General features: G+C 37.0%; 1 protein-coding gene across 50 annotated transcripts in view; it reads left to right on the forward strand.

The window, feature by feature from the left end:
- LOC101866062 (protein AF-10) overlaps nt 1-22,351 on the forward strand; it is a 228,512-nt gene that overhangs the window by 147,037 nt on the left and 59,124 nt on the right. For 38 of the 50 annotated variants that reach the window (XR_012417533.1, XR_012417524.1, XR_006700806.2 and 35 more), the window contains 4 exons: nt 5,918-6,173; nt 8,820-9,389; nt 17,160-17,204; nt 18,046-18,078. Coding sequence is in view for 39 of the 50 variants with exons in the window: in XM_074001160.1 (XP_073857261.1) it covers nt 5,918-6,173; nt 8,820-9,389; nt 17,160-17,204; nt 18,046-18,078 (904 nt within the window). In the remaining 11 variants the exon portion in view is untranslated. Of the gene's footprint in view, nt 1-4,383; nt 4,520-5,917; nt 6,174-8,819; nt 9,390-17,159; nt 17,205-18,045; nt 18,079-22,351 lie in introns of all 50 variants that reach the window. The other 12 variants (XR_012417526.1, XR_012417530.1, XM_074001167.1 and 9 more) reach the window with 3 other exon arrangements.

Raw genomic sequence — 22,351 nt, forward strand, 5'->3', positions numbered from 1 at the left:
TTTTGTATTTTTAGTAGAGACAGGGTTTCACTGTGTTGGTCAGGATGGTCTCCATCTCTTGACCTCATGATCCACCCCCTCAACCTCCCAAAGTGCTGGGATTACAGGCGTGAGCCATTGTGCCTGGCTCTGTGTGTTTTTTAAAAGAATGAATGTGTATTCATTTGTAGTTGTGTGGAGTTTTTCTGTAAATGTCCATTAGGTCAAGTTGATTTATATTAAGTTGTCTATATCTTTACTTGTTTTTTGCCTGTTTGTTCTGTCAATTATTGTGAGCAGGTGCAGAAACAATTAGGATTTTTGTATCTTCTTGATGAGTACGCCACTGTATTTTGTTAATATTCTTTATTGTGAAATCTACTGGCTGATATTAATATAGTGAATTTAGCTTTCTTTTGATTAGCTTTAGCTTGATGTTTCTTTTCCCATGCTTATACTTTCTTTGTGCCTTTATATTTAAAATAGATTTCTTTTTTCTTTCTTTTTTCTTTTTTTTTTTGAGATAGAGTCTCACTCTTCACCCAGGCTGGAGTGCAGTAGCATGATCTCAGCTCACTGCAACCTCTGCCTCCCAGGTTCAAGTGATTCTCCTGCCTCAGACTTCCAAGTAGCTGGGATTGCAGGTGTGTACCACCACGCCTGGCTAACTTTTGTATTCTTAGTAGAGATGAGGTTTCACCATGTTGGCCAGGCTAGTCCTGAACTCCTGGCCTCAAGTGATCCACCTGTCTCGGCCTCCTAAAGTGCTGGGATTCCAGGCGCAAGCCACCATGCCTGGCCTGAAGTTAAATTAACTTAAAGTAGGCTTCTTTTTTGTTTGTTTGTTTGCTTGCTTGTTTTGAGGGGGTTTCATTCTTGTTGCCCAGGCTGGAGTGCAATGGCATGATTTTGGCTCACTGCAACCTCTGCCTCCCGGGTTTAAGGGATTCTCCTGCCTCAGCCTCCCCAGTAGCTGGGATTACAGGTGTGAGCCACTGCACTGAGCTAAAATAGGTTTCTTTAAAGCAGCGTATAGTCATGTTTTGAGTTTATTCATTCGTTGTTGCAATCTTTGCTTTTTAATTGGGATGTTTAGAGAATTTACATATAATACGATTCTCTGAGTGGTTGTATTTTACTATAATACTGTTGTTTTGTTGTTGTTGTTGTTGTTGTTGTTGTTATTATTATTATTATTATTGAGACAGGGTCTTGCTCTGTCTCCCAGGCTGGAGTGCAGTGGCTTGATCTCAACTCATGGCAACCTCTGCCTCCTGGGTTCAAGCAATTCTCCCACCTCAGTCTCCTGATTAGCTGAGACTACAGGTGCATACCACCACATGTGGCTAAGTTTTGTATTTTTTGGTAGAGATGGGGTTTTACCATGTTGGCCAGGCTGGTCTCGAATTCCTGACCTTGGTTGATCTGCCTGCCTTGGCCTCCAAAAGTTCTGGGATTACAGTGTGAGCCACCGCACCTGACCTCTGGGTAGTTGTATTTTAATCTAACATTTGCTAATCCTTTTCTTTTTGCCCATCATTTCTCTTTCCTTCTCTCTCTCTCTTTCTCTTTCTCTGCTGTATGTTTGATTGAACCTTTTTTGTGATTCAGTTTTGCCTGATTTGCAATAATTTTTTGTTCCATTGCATTGTTTTAGAGACTACAGTATAGCATCATTAGTCCATCAGAGTTTACCTTCAAGCAGAATTATACTAGTTTACATATAGTGTAAGAACCTTGTAGCTATATACTTCTACCCTTTTGGTTTCGTGTTATTTTTATCACTTATTTTTTTTTTTTTAACATATGTTACAAAACTCACAATTTATTGTTACTCCTTTTGCTCTACATCAGCTGTCTTATAAAGAGTTTAAAATAGGCCAGGCGCGGTGGCTCATGCCTGTCCTCCCAAGCACTTTGGGAGGCCGAAGCGGGTGGATCACGAGATCAAGAGATCAAGACCATCCTGCCCAGCATGGTGAAACCCTGTCTCTACTAAAAATACAAAAATTAGCTGGGCATGGTGGTATGCGCCTGTAGTCCCAGCTACTGGGAAGGCTGAGGCAGGAGAATCGTTTGAACCCAGGAGGTGGAGGTTGCAGTGAGCCAAGATCGCAGCACTGCACTGCAGCCTGGCAACAGAGCGAGACTCGTCTCAAAAAAAAAAGTTATGAACAATTCTTTATTATTTATCATTTTTACTATATTTGTCTGTTACTCCTTCCTTATCCCTTTTCACAGTTTCAATTACCTTCAGTCAACTGAGGTGTGAAAAATATTGAATTGAAAATTCCAGAAATAAATAAATTATAATTTGCACAGTTTTGAGTGGTGTGATGAGAAATTTCACATCATCTTGCTTCATCTCTTTGTACTACATTTACCATTAGCAATTAATATTTCTAATGCTCTTCATTCTTTTTGGTATATTCACATTTCATTTATTATTTACCTGAAATAGTTCTTTTAGCATTTATTGTAGTGTTGGTCTGCTAGTGATTAGTTCTTTCAGCTTTTATATCCAAAAAAGCCTTTATTTTGTACTTGTTTTAGAAAGATATTTTATAATAGTTGCCCGTGGAATTCTAAGTTGACAGTTTTTTCTTTTAGTACTCACCTGTTTTCTAGATTGAATGTTTTTAGGGAAAATTTTGCTTTCATTCTTATCTTTGTTTTTGGCATGTAAGACATCCTTAAAAAAAAAAAAAGAAAAGAAAAGCCTGGTTTCTTGTAACATTTCCTCTTTATCATTGGTTTTTAATGATAAACAATTTGATAATGAACTGAGTTCACTTACTTTTCTTCATATTTATTTTTCTTGGGGTTACTTGAGGTTCTTAAACTGTGAGGTTTTTTTTTCCTCATCAATTTTATAATTTTTCCTACTATTATTTCTTCAGTTTTGTGGGGATTTTTTATTCGTTTGTTTTGATCCCCCCATTCTTTTTGAGTAGTCTAGTAGCATGTAAATTAGGCTACTTAAAATTGTTCTACAGCTCACTGTTCTTTTTTTTTTTTTTTTTTTTTTAAATCTTTTTTTGGTGATTTATGTTGGGTAGTTTACATGTTGTAGTCTCAAGATAGGCTTGGTACAAAGTATGTGGGTTTTTATGGGACACTTGAATAGTACATAATTTTATTTAAAAATGTTAAGCAGTACATTATGTTTTCTAATGGTCACTTCTTGTCACCAATTTAGATGACAGAGCCTTGTAGACTAATCTGAGGCAACCATACCTTTTGTAAATAATCATAGCTGCTTTTTTTGGTTACTTGTTATAGAGTCGTTATTTAATTTTGGATCTAGTTTTAAATTTTTGTTTGAAGTAAATAATTTTTGTTCCCACTTAATGGTATTGTGTAGGTATATTGGTGTTGCAGCTTATCTTTGGACTAATAGTTGGCCATGAAATAAAAATTACATGTATTCTGAATTAGCCTTTTAAAAGATTAAGTTGCTTATAAATCACAATGTAGAACAAAGTGTTTATGCAGCACTTCAGAGACTCTCAATACAGCCAGATATCCAGTTTTATCTCCAGTAGAAAAGAACAACTACAAAAGAACTTATATTTTTCAGTAGAGCAGCAAATGAAGTAGTTTGCATTTTGTGGTCCAATTTGCCTGAAAAAATAAATATTACTATGTACAAGAATTACACTCAGAGCAGTGAGATGTTCGTACTATGATAGACATTTAGAATACAAAAGTGAGGAAACAAGATTTTGTGAATTTAGTCTTGGGCTTACTCATAGTGTGTCTTTCAGCCATCTCCTACCTCCCTCTGGTCTCCTTTTACCTGTCTTTTCCTCGATTTTGAGTTGATTGTTGTACGTTTATAATGGAGTTCCCTAGTGCCATATTGTCCCAACAGCACATTATGGAATAAGTACTTTTAAAATCACTTTTAAACGTGAAATTAAAATAGAGGTTTCTCTTTGAATGAACCCTGCATTGCCTTAGTGAGTGTCATTATGTATAATTTAAAAATTGTTAACATCTAAAGCTAAAATTCATTTTTTTCATATTAAGTCTGATTATGTTCTGAAATGTAGGTTTGGACATTTTAAAAATGTTCAGTTATGGTTTTAATGTGATTTTTTTGTCACTGAAATTTGATTGCTTTATTCATTGCTTTCTTTGTAATACTGTTTCTTCCAAATGTCATGTTTTCATGGGTTTTTATGGACAGATTTATACTTGAGGGTTTGAGCAAGGACGTTCTGTCAAGTAAGTGGGAAAAATGACCATCTCTAATGTAGATTGTCATGTGGAAGTGAATAGTGTATTTTCATTATAGTACTCTACCCAATTTTCTCTCCATTCTTTATTTGATACATGAACAAAAATACGTGAGTGAAGAACACCACTGTGTTTTCTTAGATGACTTTTAAACTTCACTAGGTCATGCAAGGATCAGATGTGAGAGGAATGGAGAACCTCAGGATCAACTCAAGTAATTGGAAAAAGTATTTGAAAAATGAGGTGGGGTGGTTTCCAAATTGACCTGCCCAGCATGGAAAAGGTTCATATTTCTAAAGTAAGCCATGAAGTTTCATCAGCTTAAATGTGATTGGTTTGTAAAATGGGATTTTTTTTCCTTTTAAACTTACTTTGAAACGTTTGTTCTTGTTTGTGGATTGTAGTTTGTTAGAATAGTGGAGTACTTTGTTTTTATGAAATATTTCTTCTATTTAATGATGCATATCCGTTATTGACACTGAGATAATGGGGCCTGGGGATGGCAACAGGTTGATAGAAAAGCCGCAAGAAAGATTTGGTTTTCCAAACACTTAATTTTTTCTCTTATTCCTCTTTTTGAAATTGTTTTTGCTAAAAATGCCAGCCATTTTGAAACTTGATTTTATTGTCATGTTCTCGTTTTTCATATTCATCTGATTGTTTGTGTTGAGTGGTGGCTGTATGTGGGAAAATTCACTTTTGCATATTTTCAAATTTTTTCATTTTTATAGCAGAGATTTTAGATACATACAATAAAAAAGTATTCACTTATCCAACAAAACTTTGGTGCCGATTATGTTGCAAGCACTTCGTGAACTTTATGCTGTCCATGCCTCAGATACTTTAGTGAACTTAATGGCGACATCAAAACCTTTGCCCTAGTGGACTTTATAAACCTTTGATTTCAAAACATGGTGATTAATGTGCATCTGGTATAATATACTTTCATGTATTCGCCATTATTTGGGTATACCTTGTAATAAAAATGATTGCTAAAACTGGAAACTGTTAATACAGATCTTCATCCTTTTTCCTTAACAAATGCAGATCAAGGGAATAATTGAGAGCCACTTTTTAGGGATAGTTATAAAATCTTACCTTTGCAATATATAACTTTTTCCTCAACATAACAATTGGAAAAATGATTTCTGTTTCAAATCTTTCTGTTTTTTTTTGCAAAGGGACCCTCACCTGAATTCTTTAAAAAGTTTCGCTCTGTCCTCCGCTAGCCTTATAAACTCATGGATATGGTCCTCTAATGGATTTGTAGCACGTTAGTCCCTTATTGTCACCTTCCTGTGTTGAACACTAAAGCTTATTTTAATTTCAAGTCTAAGAAGTGTAGACATTGTTAAAAAAAAAAAATGATGTTGCTTGACAAATGCTTATCTTCAGTATTACTGTGTGTCACTTCATAAATATAACTAATACATACTTTTACTAGTTGTTGCAATTTGATCCTGAAACAGCCATCTTTAAATTATCTATGCTTTTTCTTTTCTTTCTTCTTCTTTTTTTTTTAAGTAATTATAATGACTTAAATTGTTTTTGGATGATTTTCTTAGGTGAACCGACTTATTTTTAGAACAGAAACTTTGTGTTTATTCTGCAAGTTCTTATTAATGTGTCACCTATTGTTTTCTGTAACTAAAATGTAATCAACTCTTTTTCCTTCCCTTTTGAATCAAAATGTTAGACTTATACAAGCACTAGCAACAACTCTATATCTGGATCACTGAAGCGCTTGGAAGATACTACTGCACGATTTACAAATGCAAATTTCCAGGAAGTCTCTGCACACACCTCTAGTGGAAAAGATGTTTCAGAGACTAGAGGGTCAGAGGGCAAAGGGAAGAAATCTTCAGCTCACAGCTCAGGTCAAAGGGGAAGAAAGCCTGGTGGTGGAAGAAATCCAGGAACAACTGTGTCGGCAGCTAGCCCTTTTCCTCAAGGTATTAGTGATGTTTTAGTTAAAATACTTGTCTTTAAGATGGTTAATAATAGTTATGCTTTGTAAAAGAATTATTTTTTTTGGGGGAACTTATAACTAATGGATGTTCTAGATTATTATATGATTAGTTGCTATAGTAAGATTACTTTAAAGATAGTGTTTCCTATTAAATTTTTCTGGTACTTTTTCTTTCCTTTTATAATATGATTTGTGTTTCCAGAGTTGAATTGTAATTTTAATGTTTAACTAGACATGGAATAATGCTTAAAATTGGGGAGAAAAATAATAAAAGCTGGAGCTTTGCTTTGAGTTCTGTAGAACAGCCCTTCTTTTTGTTTGAGATGGAATCTTGCTCTGTTGCCCGGGCTGGAATGCAGTGGCACAATCTCGGCTTACTGCAACCTACGCCTCTCGGGTTCAAGTGATTCTTGTACCTCAGCCTCTTGAGTAGCTGGGATTACAGGTGCATGCCAGCATACCTGGCCAATTTTTGTATTTTAGTAGAGATGGGATTTCACCGTGTTGGCCAGGCTGGTCTCGAACTTCTGACCTCAGGTGATCCTCCCGCCTTGGCCTCCCAAAGTGCTGGGATTACAGGCTTGAGCCACTGTTCCTGCATCTTTTCTATAAGTGTTCTTTATTTATATTTCCTGAACATTAAAAACAATTAAGGTTGGCCAGGCATGGTGGCTCACATCTATAAGCCTAGCAGTTTGGGATGCTGAGGTGGGCAGAACTCTTGAGGCCAGCTTGGGCAACATGGTAAGACCCCATCTCTATAAAAAATTTAAAAATTAGCTGTGTGTGAACTGGGCACAGTGGCTCATGCCTGTAATCCCAGTATTTTATGAGGCTCAGTCAGGTGGATCATCTGAGCTTAGGAGTTGGAGACCAGCCTAGGCAACATGGCAAAACCCTGTCTCTCTAAAAAATACAAAATTAGCCGGGCATGGTGGCACATGCCTGTAGTCCCAGCTACTTCAGAGGCTGAGGTGGAAAGATTGCTTGAGCCCAGGAGGTTGAGGCTGCAGTGAGCTGAGATTGCACTACTGCACTCCAGCCTGGGTGACAGAGTGAGACCCTGTCTCCTTGGACAGGCAAACAAAATAAGCCAGGTGTGGTGATGTGCGCCTGTGGCCCCAGCTCCTCAGGAGGCTGAAGCGCGAGGATTGCTTGACCCAGGGAGGTTGAAGCTACAGTGAGCCGTGATTGTGCCACTGCACTCCAGCCTAGGCAACAGAACAAGACCCTGCCTCAAAAAGCAAACAAACAAAAACCAAAAACAAACAAAACCCACTAAATAAATAAATACAATTAAGGTTTACATTTTACATTTGTTAGTAGATAAATACTGGACAATTTTTAGGGGATTTACATAGGTCTCAGTAAATAAGTTGTTGATTAATAATGCATTTGTTACGAAGTTTGAGGTTTAACAGATTAACACACTAACCTGTTTTCTAGGTTGTGTGTGTGTGTGTGTGTGTGTGTGTTTTGAGACAGGGCCTTGCTTTGTTGCCCAGGCTGGAGGGCAGCCGTGTGTTCATGGCTCACTGCAAGGTTGACCTCCTGGGCTCAAGCATTCTTCCCGCTTCAGACCCTCAGTTAGCTTTTGCCTCCACCTTTGTCTCCCAAGTAGGTGGGACCACAAGCATGCGTCACCATGCCCAGCTCATTTTTAAATTTTCTGTAGAGACAGGTTCGGCCTCCTGAGTAGCTGGGATTAGAGGCACATGCCACCACGCCTGGCTAATTTTTGTATTTTTAGTAGAGTTGGGGTTTCACCATGTTGGTCAGGCTGGTCTCGAACTCCTGACCTCATGATCCTCCTGCTTTGGCCTCCCAAAGTGCTGGGATTACAGGCATGAGCCATTGTACCCAGCCTAAGGTTCTTATATCTTAGAATGGCATGGTGGGGTACTGATGTTCTTTAAAGAAAGAATAAGCAGTGATGGCTGATGTCTTTATGAAGTTCCATGAAAATTGGATTGGGAGAATGTGAGGCATAGATTAGATTCCATATGATCATTATTTTGTCAAATCCATTTTCTATTGTGGTAGATTCAGCTGAACAATAACAATGACTGGTATGTCTTAAAACTTAGAACTCATAACCTAGGAAACGTCTTTAGGTTCTTATTGTATATTGGGAACATTTTCAGTCATACCTTCAATATTCAAAAAAGAAGTTCTTCTATACATTTAGAGTCAGATTATAGTCTTGTTAACGTCTTCTTGCATGACTGTGGAAAGGAGACTACTGTTCTTTAGTCCTTCCTCAGGCATACATGAGGTGTTAGGGGGAGAATTGCGGATGTTGCTGTGGCAAAAGGTAGGTGAAATAAAAAACATCTTATATCTTACAAGTAATAGCTTGCAATTCCACAGTAAACATTAATACCATCTATAAAATGACACGTATTTTTAAAGGTAATTTTAGGGATAAATTTGACTTCAGTAATACGTTTTCAAGTCTTAATATACTGATGTCCTAAGTGTTGTAGTTAATTTTTTTTAACTCTCTCTTCTCTTTAATGATTATATCATGTCTGCTGCTTATGGGAACTTTAGCATCCAATTTTTCTGTCCCCCCTCCCCCGCCCTTTTTTTTTTTTTTTTTTTTTTTTTTTTTTTTTTTTAACTACAGGCAGTTTTTCAGGAACTCCAGGCAGTGTAAAATCATCTTCTGGAAGTTCAGTACAGTCTCCCCAGGATTTCCTGAGCTTTACAGACTCAGATCTGCGTAATGACAGTTACTCTCACTCCCAACAGTCATCAACAACCAAAGATGTACATAAAGGAGAGTCTGGAAGCCAGGAAGGGGGGGTAAATAGTTTTAGTACCTTAATTGGTCTCCCTTCAACCTCAGCTGTTATTTCACAGCCTAAAAGCTTTGAAAATTCACCTGGAGATTTGGGTAATTCCAGCCTTCCTACAGCAGGATATAAGCGGGCTCAAACTTCTGGCATAGAAGAAGAAACTGTAAAGGAAAAGAAAAGGAAAGGAAATAAACAAAGTAAGCATGGACCTGGTAGACCCAAAGGAAACAAAAATCAAGAGAATGTTTCTCATCTCTCAGTTTCTTCTGCTTCACCAACATCATCTGTAGCATCAGCTGCAGGAAGCATAACAAGCTCTAGTCTGCAGAAGTCTCCTACATTGCTCAGGAATGGAAGTTTACAGAGCCTCAGTGTTGGCTCATCTCCAGTTGGTTCAGGTAGGGGTTTGCCTATTATTTTTTTCCTTCACTCCCACCACCTCCCTTCTTCCGTCTCAAAATGTTTTCAACTGTTGTTACGATAATACTTGGAATTACTAAATGACATTTAATTAAAGTGAAATTTTTTAGTTTTTAAATTCTCTAATGGAAAATACAAAAATGTCTTAAAATCTTAGATGATTTGGTTTTTGGGAAAGATGTTCGGCACTAATTTGATTTTACTTATGTAGGCTAAACAGTCTATTGGTCAGTCATTCATTACTTACAAAACGCTTAGAATTTATTTCCTATTTTTGTTTCACCTGCACAGTATTTTTAAAAAACCAATGCAGAATTTACATTTAGGGTGTGAGTGTTTTTACCCTTTGTTTTTTGTTTTGTTTTGAGCTCCCTTTCTCTAAACTTCAATTTTAGTCATCATTTTCTTTTCTTTTTTTTTTTTTTTTTTTTTTTTGAGACGGAGTCTCGCTCTGTCGCCCAGGCTGGAGTGCAGTGGCCGGATCTCAGCTCACTGCAAGCTCCGCCTCCCGGGTTTACGCCATTCTCCTGCCTCAGCCTCCCGAGTAGCTGGGACTACAGGCGCCCGCCACCTTGCCCGGCTAGTTTTTTTTTTTTTTTTTGTATTTTTTTTTTTTTTTTTTTTTTAGTAGAGACGAGGTTTCACCGTGTTAACCAGGATGGTCTCGATCATCTGACCTCGTGATCCGCCCCGGCCTCCCAAAGTGCTGGGATTACAGGCTTGAGCCACCGCGCCCGGCCTTAGTCATCATTTTCTAAATGACTTCTCACACAGGTATTACTTGAATTACTCTATCCTGGGACATTTTTATATCAGTGATAAATGATTTAAGTTTGTGGAATCTAGCAGTCACATTTTATTTCAGGAGGTATCTGAAATGATTTAATTTTGTTTTCAAATATACTTCATAATTTTACCATTCTTTTTATTATATGACAAGTGAGTTGATATACATTGTTATTCACACCATTGGGATGTTTCTGTAACTTGCAATTTGTGTTATGAATATTATTTTCAATTTTTAAAAATTTCTTCAAAATGCATGTTTTTAGACAGACCCTTAACAGTTGATATTAACTGAAATGTCAGCATCTATCTTTTAAATTGCATCTTGAATTTAAGATAAATGGTTTTCAATAAATGTTGAAACCTTTCTTCTAGTTTTAGATTTCTGATTGTTGAAATAACAAGAATTTAGCTAAGATAAATTATGGATTGTATTTGTTCTGTTAGTTGGTGGCAAGGGTAGGTAGCAAATGGTGTGGAAAAATGATACAATTTAATGAAGAATGCTCATGTTTATTTTATAAATACAGAGTTTTAGATTGTTTTAATAGTTGTGAATACAGAGTACTAACTTCAGTAAACAAACAGAAAAAAGACCACTCCAAGAGAGAAAATATTATATGTAAAGGTCAGATGTGAGAAATAGTAACTATAACTGTGATTTGTCATGTGCCAGTTATGTTAATATTTATTATCTCATTTAACAACGGTTATAAAATGTCCTCATTTTACAGCTGGTGACACTAAGGCTTTGAAAGCTAAAATAAGATGCCCAAGATCACGTAGCCAGGAGTTTCTTTGTATTCAGAAATGAGTGGAATCTACATATGCATTAAGGATGGTTCTAGAGCAGGATTTATCAATCTTAGCGTTACTGACAATTTGGATCCGACAAGTCTTCATGTGTTACCCTGTGTATTGCAGGATATTTACCAGAATCCCCAGTCCCTGCCCCCTACAGGCCAAGAGCATCATCACACTCTCCCTTCCCACAGTGGGAATAAAAAATGTCTCCAAACATTGTTTAATGTGTTAAATGTGTCCCGGGGACCAAAACTACCCCTGGTTGAGGCTCACTATTTTAGAGGGGGAAAATATATATAAATTGTAGTGAGAAAGAAGTTCATAGAAAAGGTTTAAATATATTGCATATTTGAATGTATGCTTTTATTTATATGTTTCCTTGGAGACTAGAAGGGCTTAGCAATAAGCCCCCTTGTCACAAAAAGTACCTTTAGACAAATCTAATAAAAAAAATCGAATTTCTCTTCATTTTTAGCAAGAGGCGTAATTAATCACGTGGAGTACCTTACTGAGAAGATAAAGCTAGATTTGCTTTTGTAGGGAGACCTCTTTACTGATTTTCTGTAGTTTTGAAGCATAGTCTGAGAATTTCTAAATTTCAGAAATTACATTTGGATGCTTATTTGAAACACGTCTCCAAATTAATAAAATTAAGATATTGATTTACATCCCTGAAAATATTTTCCTATCTGTTACAGATTTGGGGAGATGTTAGGTATAAGGAGTAGTGTTCCTTATAGGATGGTTGCTTTCAGAGGGCAGTGTTTGTGCTACTCCTGTGGCAGAAAAAAAGGATTTGTATCTCTTACCATTAGGTAAATATAGTAATTTAGGGGGAAATTCTTATAAGTATTAGTTCACAAAAATAAATGACCTAAGAAATTTATCTGCCGAGAAATTTTTAAAACGTTGTGTTTAAAAATTACTCTGAGGCTGGACGTGGTGACTCACACCTGTAATCCCAGTACTTTGGGGGTCTGAGGCGGGCGGATCACCTGAGGTCAAAAGATCGAGACCATCCTGGCCAACATGGTGAAACCCCGTCTCTACTAAAAATACAAAAATTAGCTGGGCGTGGTGGCACGCACCTGTAGTCCCAGCTACTAGGGAGGCTGAGGCAGAAGAATTACTTGAACCCGGAAGGCAGAGGTTGCAGTGAGCCGAGATCAGGCCACTGCACTCCAGCCTGGGAGACAGAGCGAGACTCCATCTCAAACAAACAAACAAACAAACAAAATTACTCTGAAGATGTTATATGTCTTGTTAAAGCTATAATCATGGAATAAGATTATTGAAAACTATTTGAGATATATTCTTTAGTTTTATATATGTTAATAAACATTTTAAGACTTAGTGCAGAACATTTATTGATAATAGTAAAAAGTGTATCCTTATCCAGAAGAGGCTTGGCTTCATGCCATGAATATTTAGGAATTACACTGTTTTAGTCATAATAAGTTAAGAATTGCTAACTGCTGATGAACACTGAGTGTGTGCCACACACTGTGTTAAGCAGTTAATAAGCATTAAGTGTTATTCCTTCTTATATAGGACAAGAAACTGAGACAGAATATTCTTAGGTTTTAAGTGATGGAGATATGCATTTTCCCTGGGTCCAGAGCCGTTTAATTAGACAGTTTAACAGGTGTTTGCTGATGAGTGTCTAACACCACACTATTGTAACGTCAGTTTTACTTTAAGCAAAGAGATCCCTGAACAAATTTGAACCAATAATTTAACTTTCGGCAATAGTGTTTCTTTTTTTTTTTTTTTTTTTTGAGGCAGAGTCTTCACTCTGTCGCCCAGGCTGGAGTGCAGTGGCACCATCTCGGCTCACTGCAAGCTCCGCCTCCTGGTTTCGCACCATTCTCCTGCCTCAGCCTCCCAAGTAGCTGGGACTACAGGCGCCCGCCACCGCGCCCGGCTAATTTTTTGTATTTTAGTAGAGACGGGGTTTCACCGTGTTAGCCAGGATGGTCTCGATCTCCTGACCTCGTGATCCGCCCACCTCGGCCTCCCAAATTGCAGGGATTACAGGCATGAGCCACCGCGCCCGGCCTTAGTGTTTCTTACTAGTATGAAAAGTTAATTTTTCCTGCGAACTAATTTGAAATTGAGAAATCGTTTAGTAATTGGGGAAACAAGAAGCTTCCCCCCCATATAATAAATAACTAGGAAGGAGAAAATGTATACAGTCATCCTTTGGCATCCATGCGGAATTGGTTCCTGGACCTCCTGCAAATAAATACCAAAGTCCAAGATGCTCAGGTTTCTGTTATAAAATGTCATAGTATTTTCATATAACCTATGCACATCTTCCTGTGTACTTATTCATTTCTAGATTTCTTATAATATCTAGTATCATGTAAATGCTATGTAAATAGTTGTTATACTGTATTGCTTAGGGAATCATGACAGGAAAAAAAGTCTGTACACATTCATTACAGACTCAATTTTTTCCTCCAGATATTTTCTATGCAAGGATGGTTGAATCCCCAGATGTGGAATCCCGCAAATACAGAAGACAACTGTATTATGTATTACATCATCACAAATTGTTTTTCATGATGCTCTTTTTAAAAGATTGACTTTCTAGAATGACAGGTTGATAATTTAGTAATATCGAAGATGACCTTTGTAAGCACGTTAAACTGTAACATTCACTATAATAGTCCTGAGGCTAGGGGCTGTTTCTGACATTCACAACTATCCCCACTTCCAACACAGTGCTTTGAACATAGTAAATGTTAAACATAATTTTTAAAAATGAATGAATACCATTAGTTTTCTCATGAGTGTATGTCATGTGGTAAGTAGTATCCTGTATGATTTTGTACTTGCCCTCTGAGTGTTAATAGCTAAGCTGTAAGACAAATTACTTTATTTGTAAAACTTTGCTTTTTTTCTTTTCTTTTCTTTTCTTTTTTTTTTTTTTTGAGTTGGAGTCTTGCTTTGTCACCCAGGGTAGAGTGTAGTGGCCCGATCTCGGCTCACTGCAACCTCTTCCTCCCGAGTTCAAGCAATTCCCCTGCCTCAGCCTCCCTAGTAGCTGGGACTACAGGTGCGTGCCACCACGCCCAGCTAATTTTTGTATTTTTAGTAGAGACGGGGTTTCACCATGTTGGCCAGGATGGTCTCCATCTCTTGACCTCATGATCCACCTGCCTCAGCTTTGCAAAATGCTGGGATTACAGATATGAGTCCCTGGGCCCGGCTATTTTTAGAGCTTTTCATGTAGTATTTATTTTGCCAGTTTGTGATGAAAAATATTGTTAAGTTGGAAAAGATCATGGAGAGGTTGAATTGTACTTTGAAGTAGGCAGAAAATGAAGGCCAACATTACCTGAAAAGAAAGTAAAGGTCTGTTTGAGGGAAAAGCCTAATAGGAACAGGAAGCTTGTGTTTGTGGCACTGTGAAGGTAATGTTTATAGGGTAGGATGGGTTCATGGAGAAATGAATGCCAGACTGAAGAAATCAGACTGATAAGCTAATTATCTTTTTCTTAAAACAACTATTGTGGCTAATTATCGTTATTAAAGAATTTCATTAATGGAAAAGAAAAAAATCCTGTCTCATTCAGCTTAGCAATGCTTATATAATGTCTTATTTGAGTACGTTTAAGTTTCTTAGGAACTCTTTAGTTACTCTCTCATTTGATCCTTGGAACAGCCTTGTGAAATAGCATAGCTCCTGTTGATGTTGTTATTTCTCCTTTACGACTAGGATGTAAAGCAGGAGTAGAGTCAGGTTCTAATGTTGTGATTCCCTCTTGAAATTATTGGCTAGAAGTATTAGTTTTAATAGTGATCAAAATTCTCTCATGACATGTTCAAATTGTAGCAGAGTACATTTTTCTGGGAACCGTAGATCAAATTAGAGTAGAAGCCTAGAAAAACACCTATAAAATGTTTGATTCAGAGTTTAGATTGTAAAATTTTTATTATGGATTGAAGTGTGTCCTGATAAATGACCTGTTTTATAGTGACTTGTACAAAATGGAAAAATAGTGTGTTTTTAAAAGTGATTTCTAAGAGTTTTAAGTTTGGGGCTTATAGGTTTTGTTCTTCTTTTGACTGAACTCTTTTCTATGTACGTTCTTTTGAGTTCTGAACAGTTAGGCACAGGGTCTTTTGAAACATCAAAAACCGTTTTGGAAGAGTTGACAATCTGTCCTTTCCTCCTTGCTATTTATCTTCACCACATTACAAAAATTTATGATTTACTAAAGTGAAAGTTGAGAACATCTTTTTCTTCACTAAAATCATCTTGTTATTTTCTCTGAGAAAAGTCTGATATTCATTAACCCATTTATGCTGGAGGTTGCAACTTTTTCTATGTGAAAAATCAGACCCTGGTGATGACCTTGAGCAGTAGGATATAAAGAACTCCCACAAATTTAGGTTCCAGTAATGGAACACGAGGCATAAAGAACTCAAAGTGCAAGAGGTTGATGGTTTAGCATTTCCTGGGACGTACTATGTCCTTTCAAAGTACAGGTTGAGTAACCTTTATTAAAAATTCTTGAGACCATAGTGTTTGGAATTTCAGATTTTTGGGGGATTTTGCAATACTTGCATTATATATACTTACCAGTTGAGCATCCCTAATCTGAAAATCAGAAATCCAAAATGCTGCAATGAGCATGAGAGTCATGGGAGCACTCAAAAAGTTTTGGATTTGGGGGCTACGTTTTTGGTTAAATAATATCCAAGGAATTCCCAGGTATCCCTCCTTTAAAAAACTTTTGCCAACAGTGTTAGCCATAAGGGAATACCAGTTGCTTCCAGAATTAGCAAACCCAGGTCCTTTGAGTCACAGCCTTGGTCCAGTTTTATCAGTTATATTTCCCTTAGAAAGCCATATAGAAATTAAGTTCTCATATTCTGAGCAGATTTTGCTTTTAGTAGTGTTTTATTGCCTTGTTCTCTGCACCTTCTGCTTGTTCTTGTTTCGGTGGAATAAAAGAGTAAGGGTAATAATGTCTTATTCATTTGTTATCTTTCTCTTTTCTTGTTTTTTTTTTTTTTGAAACCGCGTCTTGCTCTGTCGCCCAGGCTGGAGTGCGGTGTTACAGTCTCGGCTCACTGCAACCTGTTTTCCACGTTCAAGCGATTCTTGTGCCTCAGCCTCCCACGTAGCTAGGATTACAGGCATGCGCCACCATGCCCGGCTAATTTTTATGTTTTTAGTAGAGATGGGGTTTCACCATATTGGGCAGGCTGGTGTCAAACTCCTGACCTCATGTGCCTACTTTGGCCTCTCAAAGTGCTGGGATTACAGGCTTGAGCCACCACACGCAGCCATCTTTCTCAAAAATGAATGGCTCAAGATAGTGAGCTAAGTGTAACTTAATGAGTTTTATGCTGCTATGTAAGTCATAATGTATTTATGCTCATATAGCAACTAAATTATCATACTTAAATTGTGATTTCCACATGAAAACAGTATTCAAATGTTTTTGGCAAACTCTTCCCATCTAATGAATGACCTAGGCCTAGAGCGGTGGCTCACATCTGTAATCTCAGAACTTTGGGAGGTCGAGGCAGGCATATCACTTGAGGTCAGGAGTTCCAGACCAGCCTGGCCAACATGGTGAAACCCTGTTTCTACTAAAAATACAAAAATTAGCTGGGCGTGGTGACGTGCACCTGTAGTCCCAGTTATTTGGGAGGCTGAGGTGGGAGGATCACTTGAACCCAGGAGGCAGAGGTTACAGTGAGCTGAGATTGTGCCACTGCACTCCATCCTGGGCTACAGAGTGAGACTTTGTCTCAAAAAAAAAAAAACCCCGAAAATCTAAAGCGTATTAGTGTATCATGTTGCGAATCATACTTTCTCGCATTAATGAAGCCTTATATTCTCAGACACTTGTTATACAGATTCATTTGTAAGCCCTTATGTCTTTTCCTCACTCTTTGTAAAAACACACAGATACATTCCACACACTCCCATTAAGATTTATGAGAATTCTGTCACATTTGGTTCTCCCCCTCACATCCCAATTATTAGCTTATAATTTTTGTTTTTGAAGTTCTAGTTGGCCTACTTAACTACACTTTTAGGTGAATTTCTCTCCATTTTTCCAGCCTATTTCTTTTTTTACCCTTGAGTCACTGACAATTTATTCACTGATTTCCTTTTTCCTTCCTCTCAACAGAAATTTCCATGCAGTATCGGCATGATGGAGCTTGCCCAACAACTAGTAAGTTGTCTAACTGGGTTGATAACCCAGGCCTTTTGTCTCCTCTGGTGCTCTTTCTAGTATGTTATGCCACCTGGGAACCACTCAATTTTAATTTTTCAAAATGCAAGTTTTTCTTAATTGAACATATTTTTTCTCCTGCAGAGATAATATACTGCTTTGTCTTGTTATGGGCCCATAGTACAGTCAAATTGTGTATAAATTTTAATTATTGTTGGTCCTTTATTATGGTGCTTTTATTCCAGAATCGTAACTTCACCTCCTTCTTGAAATAATGTTTTTTTTTTTTTAACATTTTGTTTTCTATTCTTATAATGTTTCAATATTTGTATATTTGCACTAGGTGGCTTTCTTGATTAGTCTTCTACATGTGTTGAGGCTTTCTTATACTGAAGTCTAGGAAATGAGAATATTCGATAGGGTTAGATGATATAATGAGGTTTTTCTTTATGATAAATACTGTTAAGTGTGCCCTAAGGCAGATTGACCTATATAGAATTGCATCCTATAGTGACTCGCTTTTAGCAAGACATTACGTTGACATAAATGTCTTTTAAAAGTGATTTGAAATACATATTTATTACTAAGGAAAATATTGTCATTATGGCAATATATCTAACATATCTCAATTTAGTTGATAATGTGTTGGCAAGTGGAATACAATATTTAAAAATTTATACCATGTAAAAATGGAGCCAAGCTTGCAGTTTTAATGATTCAAACAATGATACATGATAGACTTACTGAAATTTTATTATACTGATTCAGTCTATGGCTATGTATTTCTTTTGTGTGTTTGAGAATGATCTTAACCTGAAGTCCTTTTTTCCTTACTTAAAAGCGTTCTCAGAGTTGCTGAATGCAATACACAATGGTAAGTTTTATTAGAATCTTCTCTAGTGGTTCGTTTATCACAAAGGTTGCCTTTTGTAGAGAATCTCGATTGAAAGCTGGCATGTTCTATTGATTAGATGAAATCCAGTGCTGCAGTGAGTCAATTGTTCAGCACCTTAGTGAAAAATTTTTGTAGATTGCCAATAAGAGGATGATAGGTCAATATGGTTCATCAGTTTGGCTTTTATTGTTTCTTTTTAAGGCAAAATGATAATAGCGTTTAAAGTTTCTGAAAATCTTTTTATTTTTACAAATGGTTTTTCTAGTTCTTTTGAGATCTCTCTTGCCAGTGCAGGTAATTATTGGTACCTACGTGAAGAATTTGCTTGGAATATGAATTTTATTTTTTAGGGTTTGGGTTTATTAATATATAGAATACTTTAATTATTTAACCCCATATTCCACATAGTGAATAAATGGAAGATAGTATTTTAAATTACATCTGGTTTGGTACGAGGTTTTTTACAGCGGAGTTGTATCTTTTGCTGCATTGGGTTCTGAAATCAGCATATAAGGCAAATACTGTCTTTGTAATGTAATTATAATGAAGATTATTCTTGCAAAAAATGTTCGGAGGTTTCTTCAGTTTCCTCAAAGAACCTTCATAACCCTTTGATGTTCAAAAATTCTCATTTTGAGGGTAGTGTCGACTTTGTTGATTTTCTTTTTCATTTATTAACTGATCTCATTTATTCAAGACTGTTTATGTTCAAGACTCATTTGTTCAAGACTGCTTGATTCCAAGCAGTTTTTCAATACATTTTTCATTAACTTCATGAAATCTTGCATATTTTGCTAATGTGGTTTAATTTGCAGTCAATATGTGTTGTGCTTGGATTTTATTGTCAGATGTTTACAGTATCTACAGCCAACAAGAGACTAATGGCATAATGAGCAGGCATAGACACTCTTGTTGCTTTAAGGGTGGGCGCTGTTAGGGTGGGAGGCTTATCTTATAAGTTATTTTTTATTAATTAATAGATTGATTCATAATTCTTACCTCCCTATGCAACCTGTGCTTGTGGAAGCTTAGATAATGAATACTCTTGATAACAAGGAGTCCCTCAACACTAGGTATCTACAGGGAAAAGTGATTGGCAGCATCCTTGAAAATAAAATAAACTTGTTACTGTTCTTTGGGAGAGAAGTATAAAAGCTGAAGTTGTTTAACATCATCTTCAGTTTGCATAAGTAAATTTAGAATTGTTCTTTTATTCTTTAATCCTGAACATCTTTAGAAAATAAACTTGGGATTCAAAGAAAGTAGACATCATGGGACCAATGTAATGGATTTATATTTTTCATTGCAAGTGCAAGTGTAGGATTGACACCTAGTGAATGATGTTTATCCTGTGGGTGATTGAGGGAGAGTCTCTTGGACTTCGTTGGAAAAATTTGTACTGTATTTTCTCTTTTTTCTCCCCCAACGGTTAGCTTTTCTTTCTCTTTTATTTTCTCTTGAAATTTTTTTGTGTTCGGGTTTTTTTTTTTTTTTTTTTTTTTTTTCTTTTGAGACAGAGTTTTGCCCTTGTTGCCTAGGTTGGAGTGCAGTGGCGTGATATCAGCTCACTGCAACCTCTGCCTCCTGGGTTCTCCCAGGTGGACTCCCAAAGTGCTGGGATTACAGGTGTGAGCCACGACGCCCAGCCATACCCTTTTCTAGTTACTTAAGATGGATGGTTGGATTATTGATTGGAATCTTTTATCTTTATGAACATAGTTCTTTACAGCTATATATTTTTAGTTTTTTTTCCTAAGTTTTTATTTTTTTTTTAGAAGCAAAATCTTGCTTTCTTACCAAGGCTGGCGTGCAGTGGCATGATCATAGGTCATTGCAACCTTCAACTCCTGGGCTCAAGTGATCCTCCCACCTCAGTCCCCTGAGTAACTGGGACTACAGGTGTGTACCACCATGCCTGGCTAATACATTTCTTTCTGAGATTATATCTGCTTTTTATGATTTATGTGATTAGTCCTTGATTGTTTTTCTCACAGTATTTTCTCCTTGACTCTTTTACATACTCCCTTGGAAAATCTGCATACCTACAGCTTCAAATATCTCCTGTGCTTATTAGCTTTCCAAATCTATGCCTCCAATTTAGACTTTTCTCCTGAGTTGCAGATTTATATTTCCAAAAACCTAAGAAGCTTCATTTCCGTATGGTACTCAGCCACCTCAGCCAGACTTACGCTAGGAAGTTAACCTCAACTCTGCCCTCTCATTTTCCTAGTCATCTTTTTTTAAAAAAGCTTTTTTCTATTATTGATCAGTTTAACTTCCTTTTCTTTTATATTTCCACTGCCCACTTGGTAATGTCCTATATTGTCGTCTGAACTGTTTCAGCAAACTCCTAACCTTCGTTCCATTATCCAGTCCCTTTTCTAGATGCTACTGGAATTAATGGTCAATCTAAAGTGCAAATCAGACCATGTCAAACTGTCTTACTTAGAGAATTTTCTGGGACTTATGGGATAAAATTTATACTCCTTCACATGGCATGTGGAGTTTTTCTTCATCTCGTTGTAATCTGACTCTCCAGTGTCATCCCTTCTTCTCCCCAACTTTACGTTGCATCAATAGAAGCTATTTGTAGTTTCCTGATACATTGTACTATTATATGCAACATCTCTGACATAGACCTTGTTTGTATCTGTTGATGTGGACTTCCAACTTTATCTAGTAAAAGTAGTCATTAAAACTAAGTGTAGTTTCATTTACTTCCTGCAAAGTTTTTTCTTTTTCAGACTCTTTGATAGAATTAACCCTTTCTGGTCGGGTGCAGTGGCTCACACCTGTAATCCCAGCACTTTGGGAGGCCGAGGCGGGTGGATCACCTGAGGTCGGGAGTTCGAGACCAGCCTGATCAACATGGAGAAACCCTGTCTGTACTAAAAATACAAAATTAACTAGGCATGGTGATGCATGCCTGTAATCCCAGCTACTCAAGAGGCTGAGGCAGGAGAATCGCTTGAACCCGGGAGGCGGAGGTTGCGGTGAGCTGAGATCATGCCATTGCACTCCAGCCTGGGCAACAAGAGTGAAACTCCATCTCAAAAGAAAAAAAAAGAACCCTTACTTTTTTCAATACTTTCGGGTTCTCGTATGTGATGTTCTAATACTTCCTCCAGTTGGTTTCTACTCTTTCTCTAGGCACTTATTTTTGTTTCTGTGAAATATATCTTAGTCATATTTATCTCACATTTGCGAAATTTCAAAAAAAATCTTTCATTAGACAGTTGAAACTCTGAATTATTTTCATCATTTATTCTGGCAACTGATGCATTTCAAAATGTTTTGAATAGAACTTTATAAAACTAAAATTTATTACTTCACAAAACTTATTTTGGAAAAATTAATACAAGTGTAATGACCAAGAAAATATTGACAGAGTCTCACTCTGTTGCCAGGCTGGAGTGCAATGGTGCGATCTCAGCTCACTGCAATCTCCGCCTCCTGGGTTCAAGCGATTCTCCTGCCTCAGCCTCCCAAGTAGCTGGGATTACAGGTGCCTACCACCACGCCTGGCCAATTTTTGTATTTTTAGTAGAGACGGGGTTTCACCATGTTGGCCAGGCTGGTCTCAAACTCCTGGCTGCAAGTGATCTGCAAGTGATCCACCTCGGCCTCCCAAAGTGTTGGGATTACAGGCATGAGCCACCATGCCCGGCCTCTTTGGCTACTTTAAACCAGCATTTCAAAATAATATTAAAAGTGAGAAAGGCCAAAACAAATGTATGAAACAACTCTATTTAGCAAAGAACCAAGTTACTATACTGAAAGAGACAAGATAGTCTAATACAAAGTTAATTCCCAAAGAAAATGAACATATTCCCAAGAATATATATGGAACTTATTCTAGGACAATATAGCAATTAACAGCTGTTTTCATTCATTCAACAGTTATGGCAAGCCTATTAGATGATTAGCTAAATACTGACAAAATAAGATGAATAAAAGCCAACTTCGATCCTAAATGAGTTTATAGTCCAGTCAGGAAAAAAAAAAGCTCATAAATAAATTATTAAAGAACCTGGCAAACACTAGAGCAAAATCATCCCTGAGACATGACAATGAAAACTAGGAGGATGATATGCTAGTTTTCAACTGGACTATAAAACTAAACTATAATCTTTTAATACATACTACTTGTTTCATCATTTTTACAAGCATTTAAAATACTTCTATTAAGTGAAATAGAGAAATTAAACTTACAATTTATTAAGATCATGAAATCTCTTAGGCTGCATCATTC

Source organism: Macaca fascicularis, chromosome 9 (assembly GCF_037993035.2).
Source record: "Macaca fascicularis isolate 582-1 chromosome 9, T2T-MFA8v1.1".
Classification (NCBI taxonomy): domain Eukaryota; kingdom Metazoa; phylum Chordata; class Mammalia; order Primates; family Cercopithecidae; genus Macaca; species Macaca fascicularis.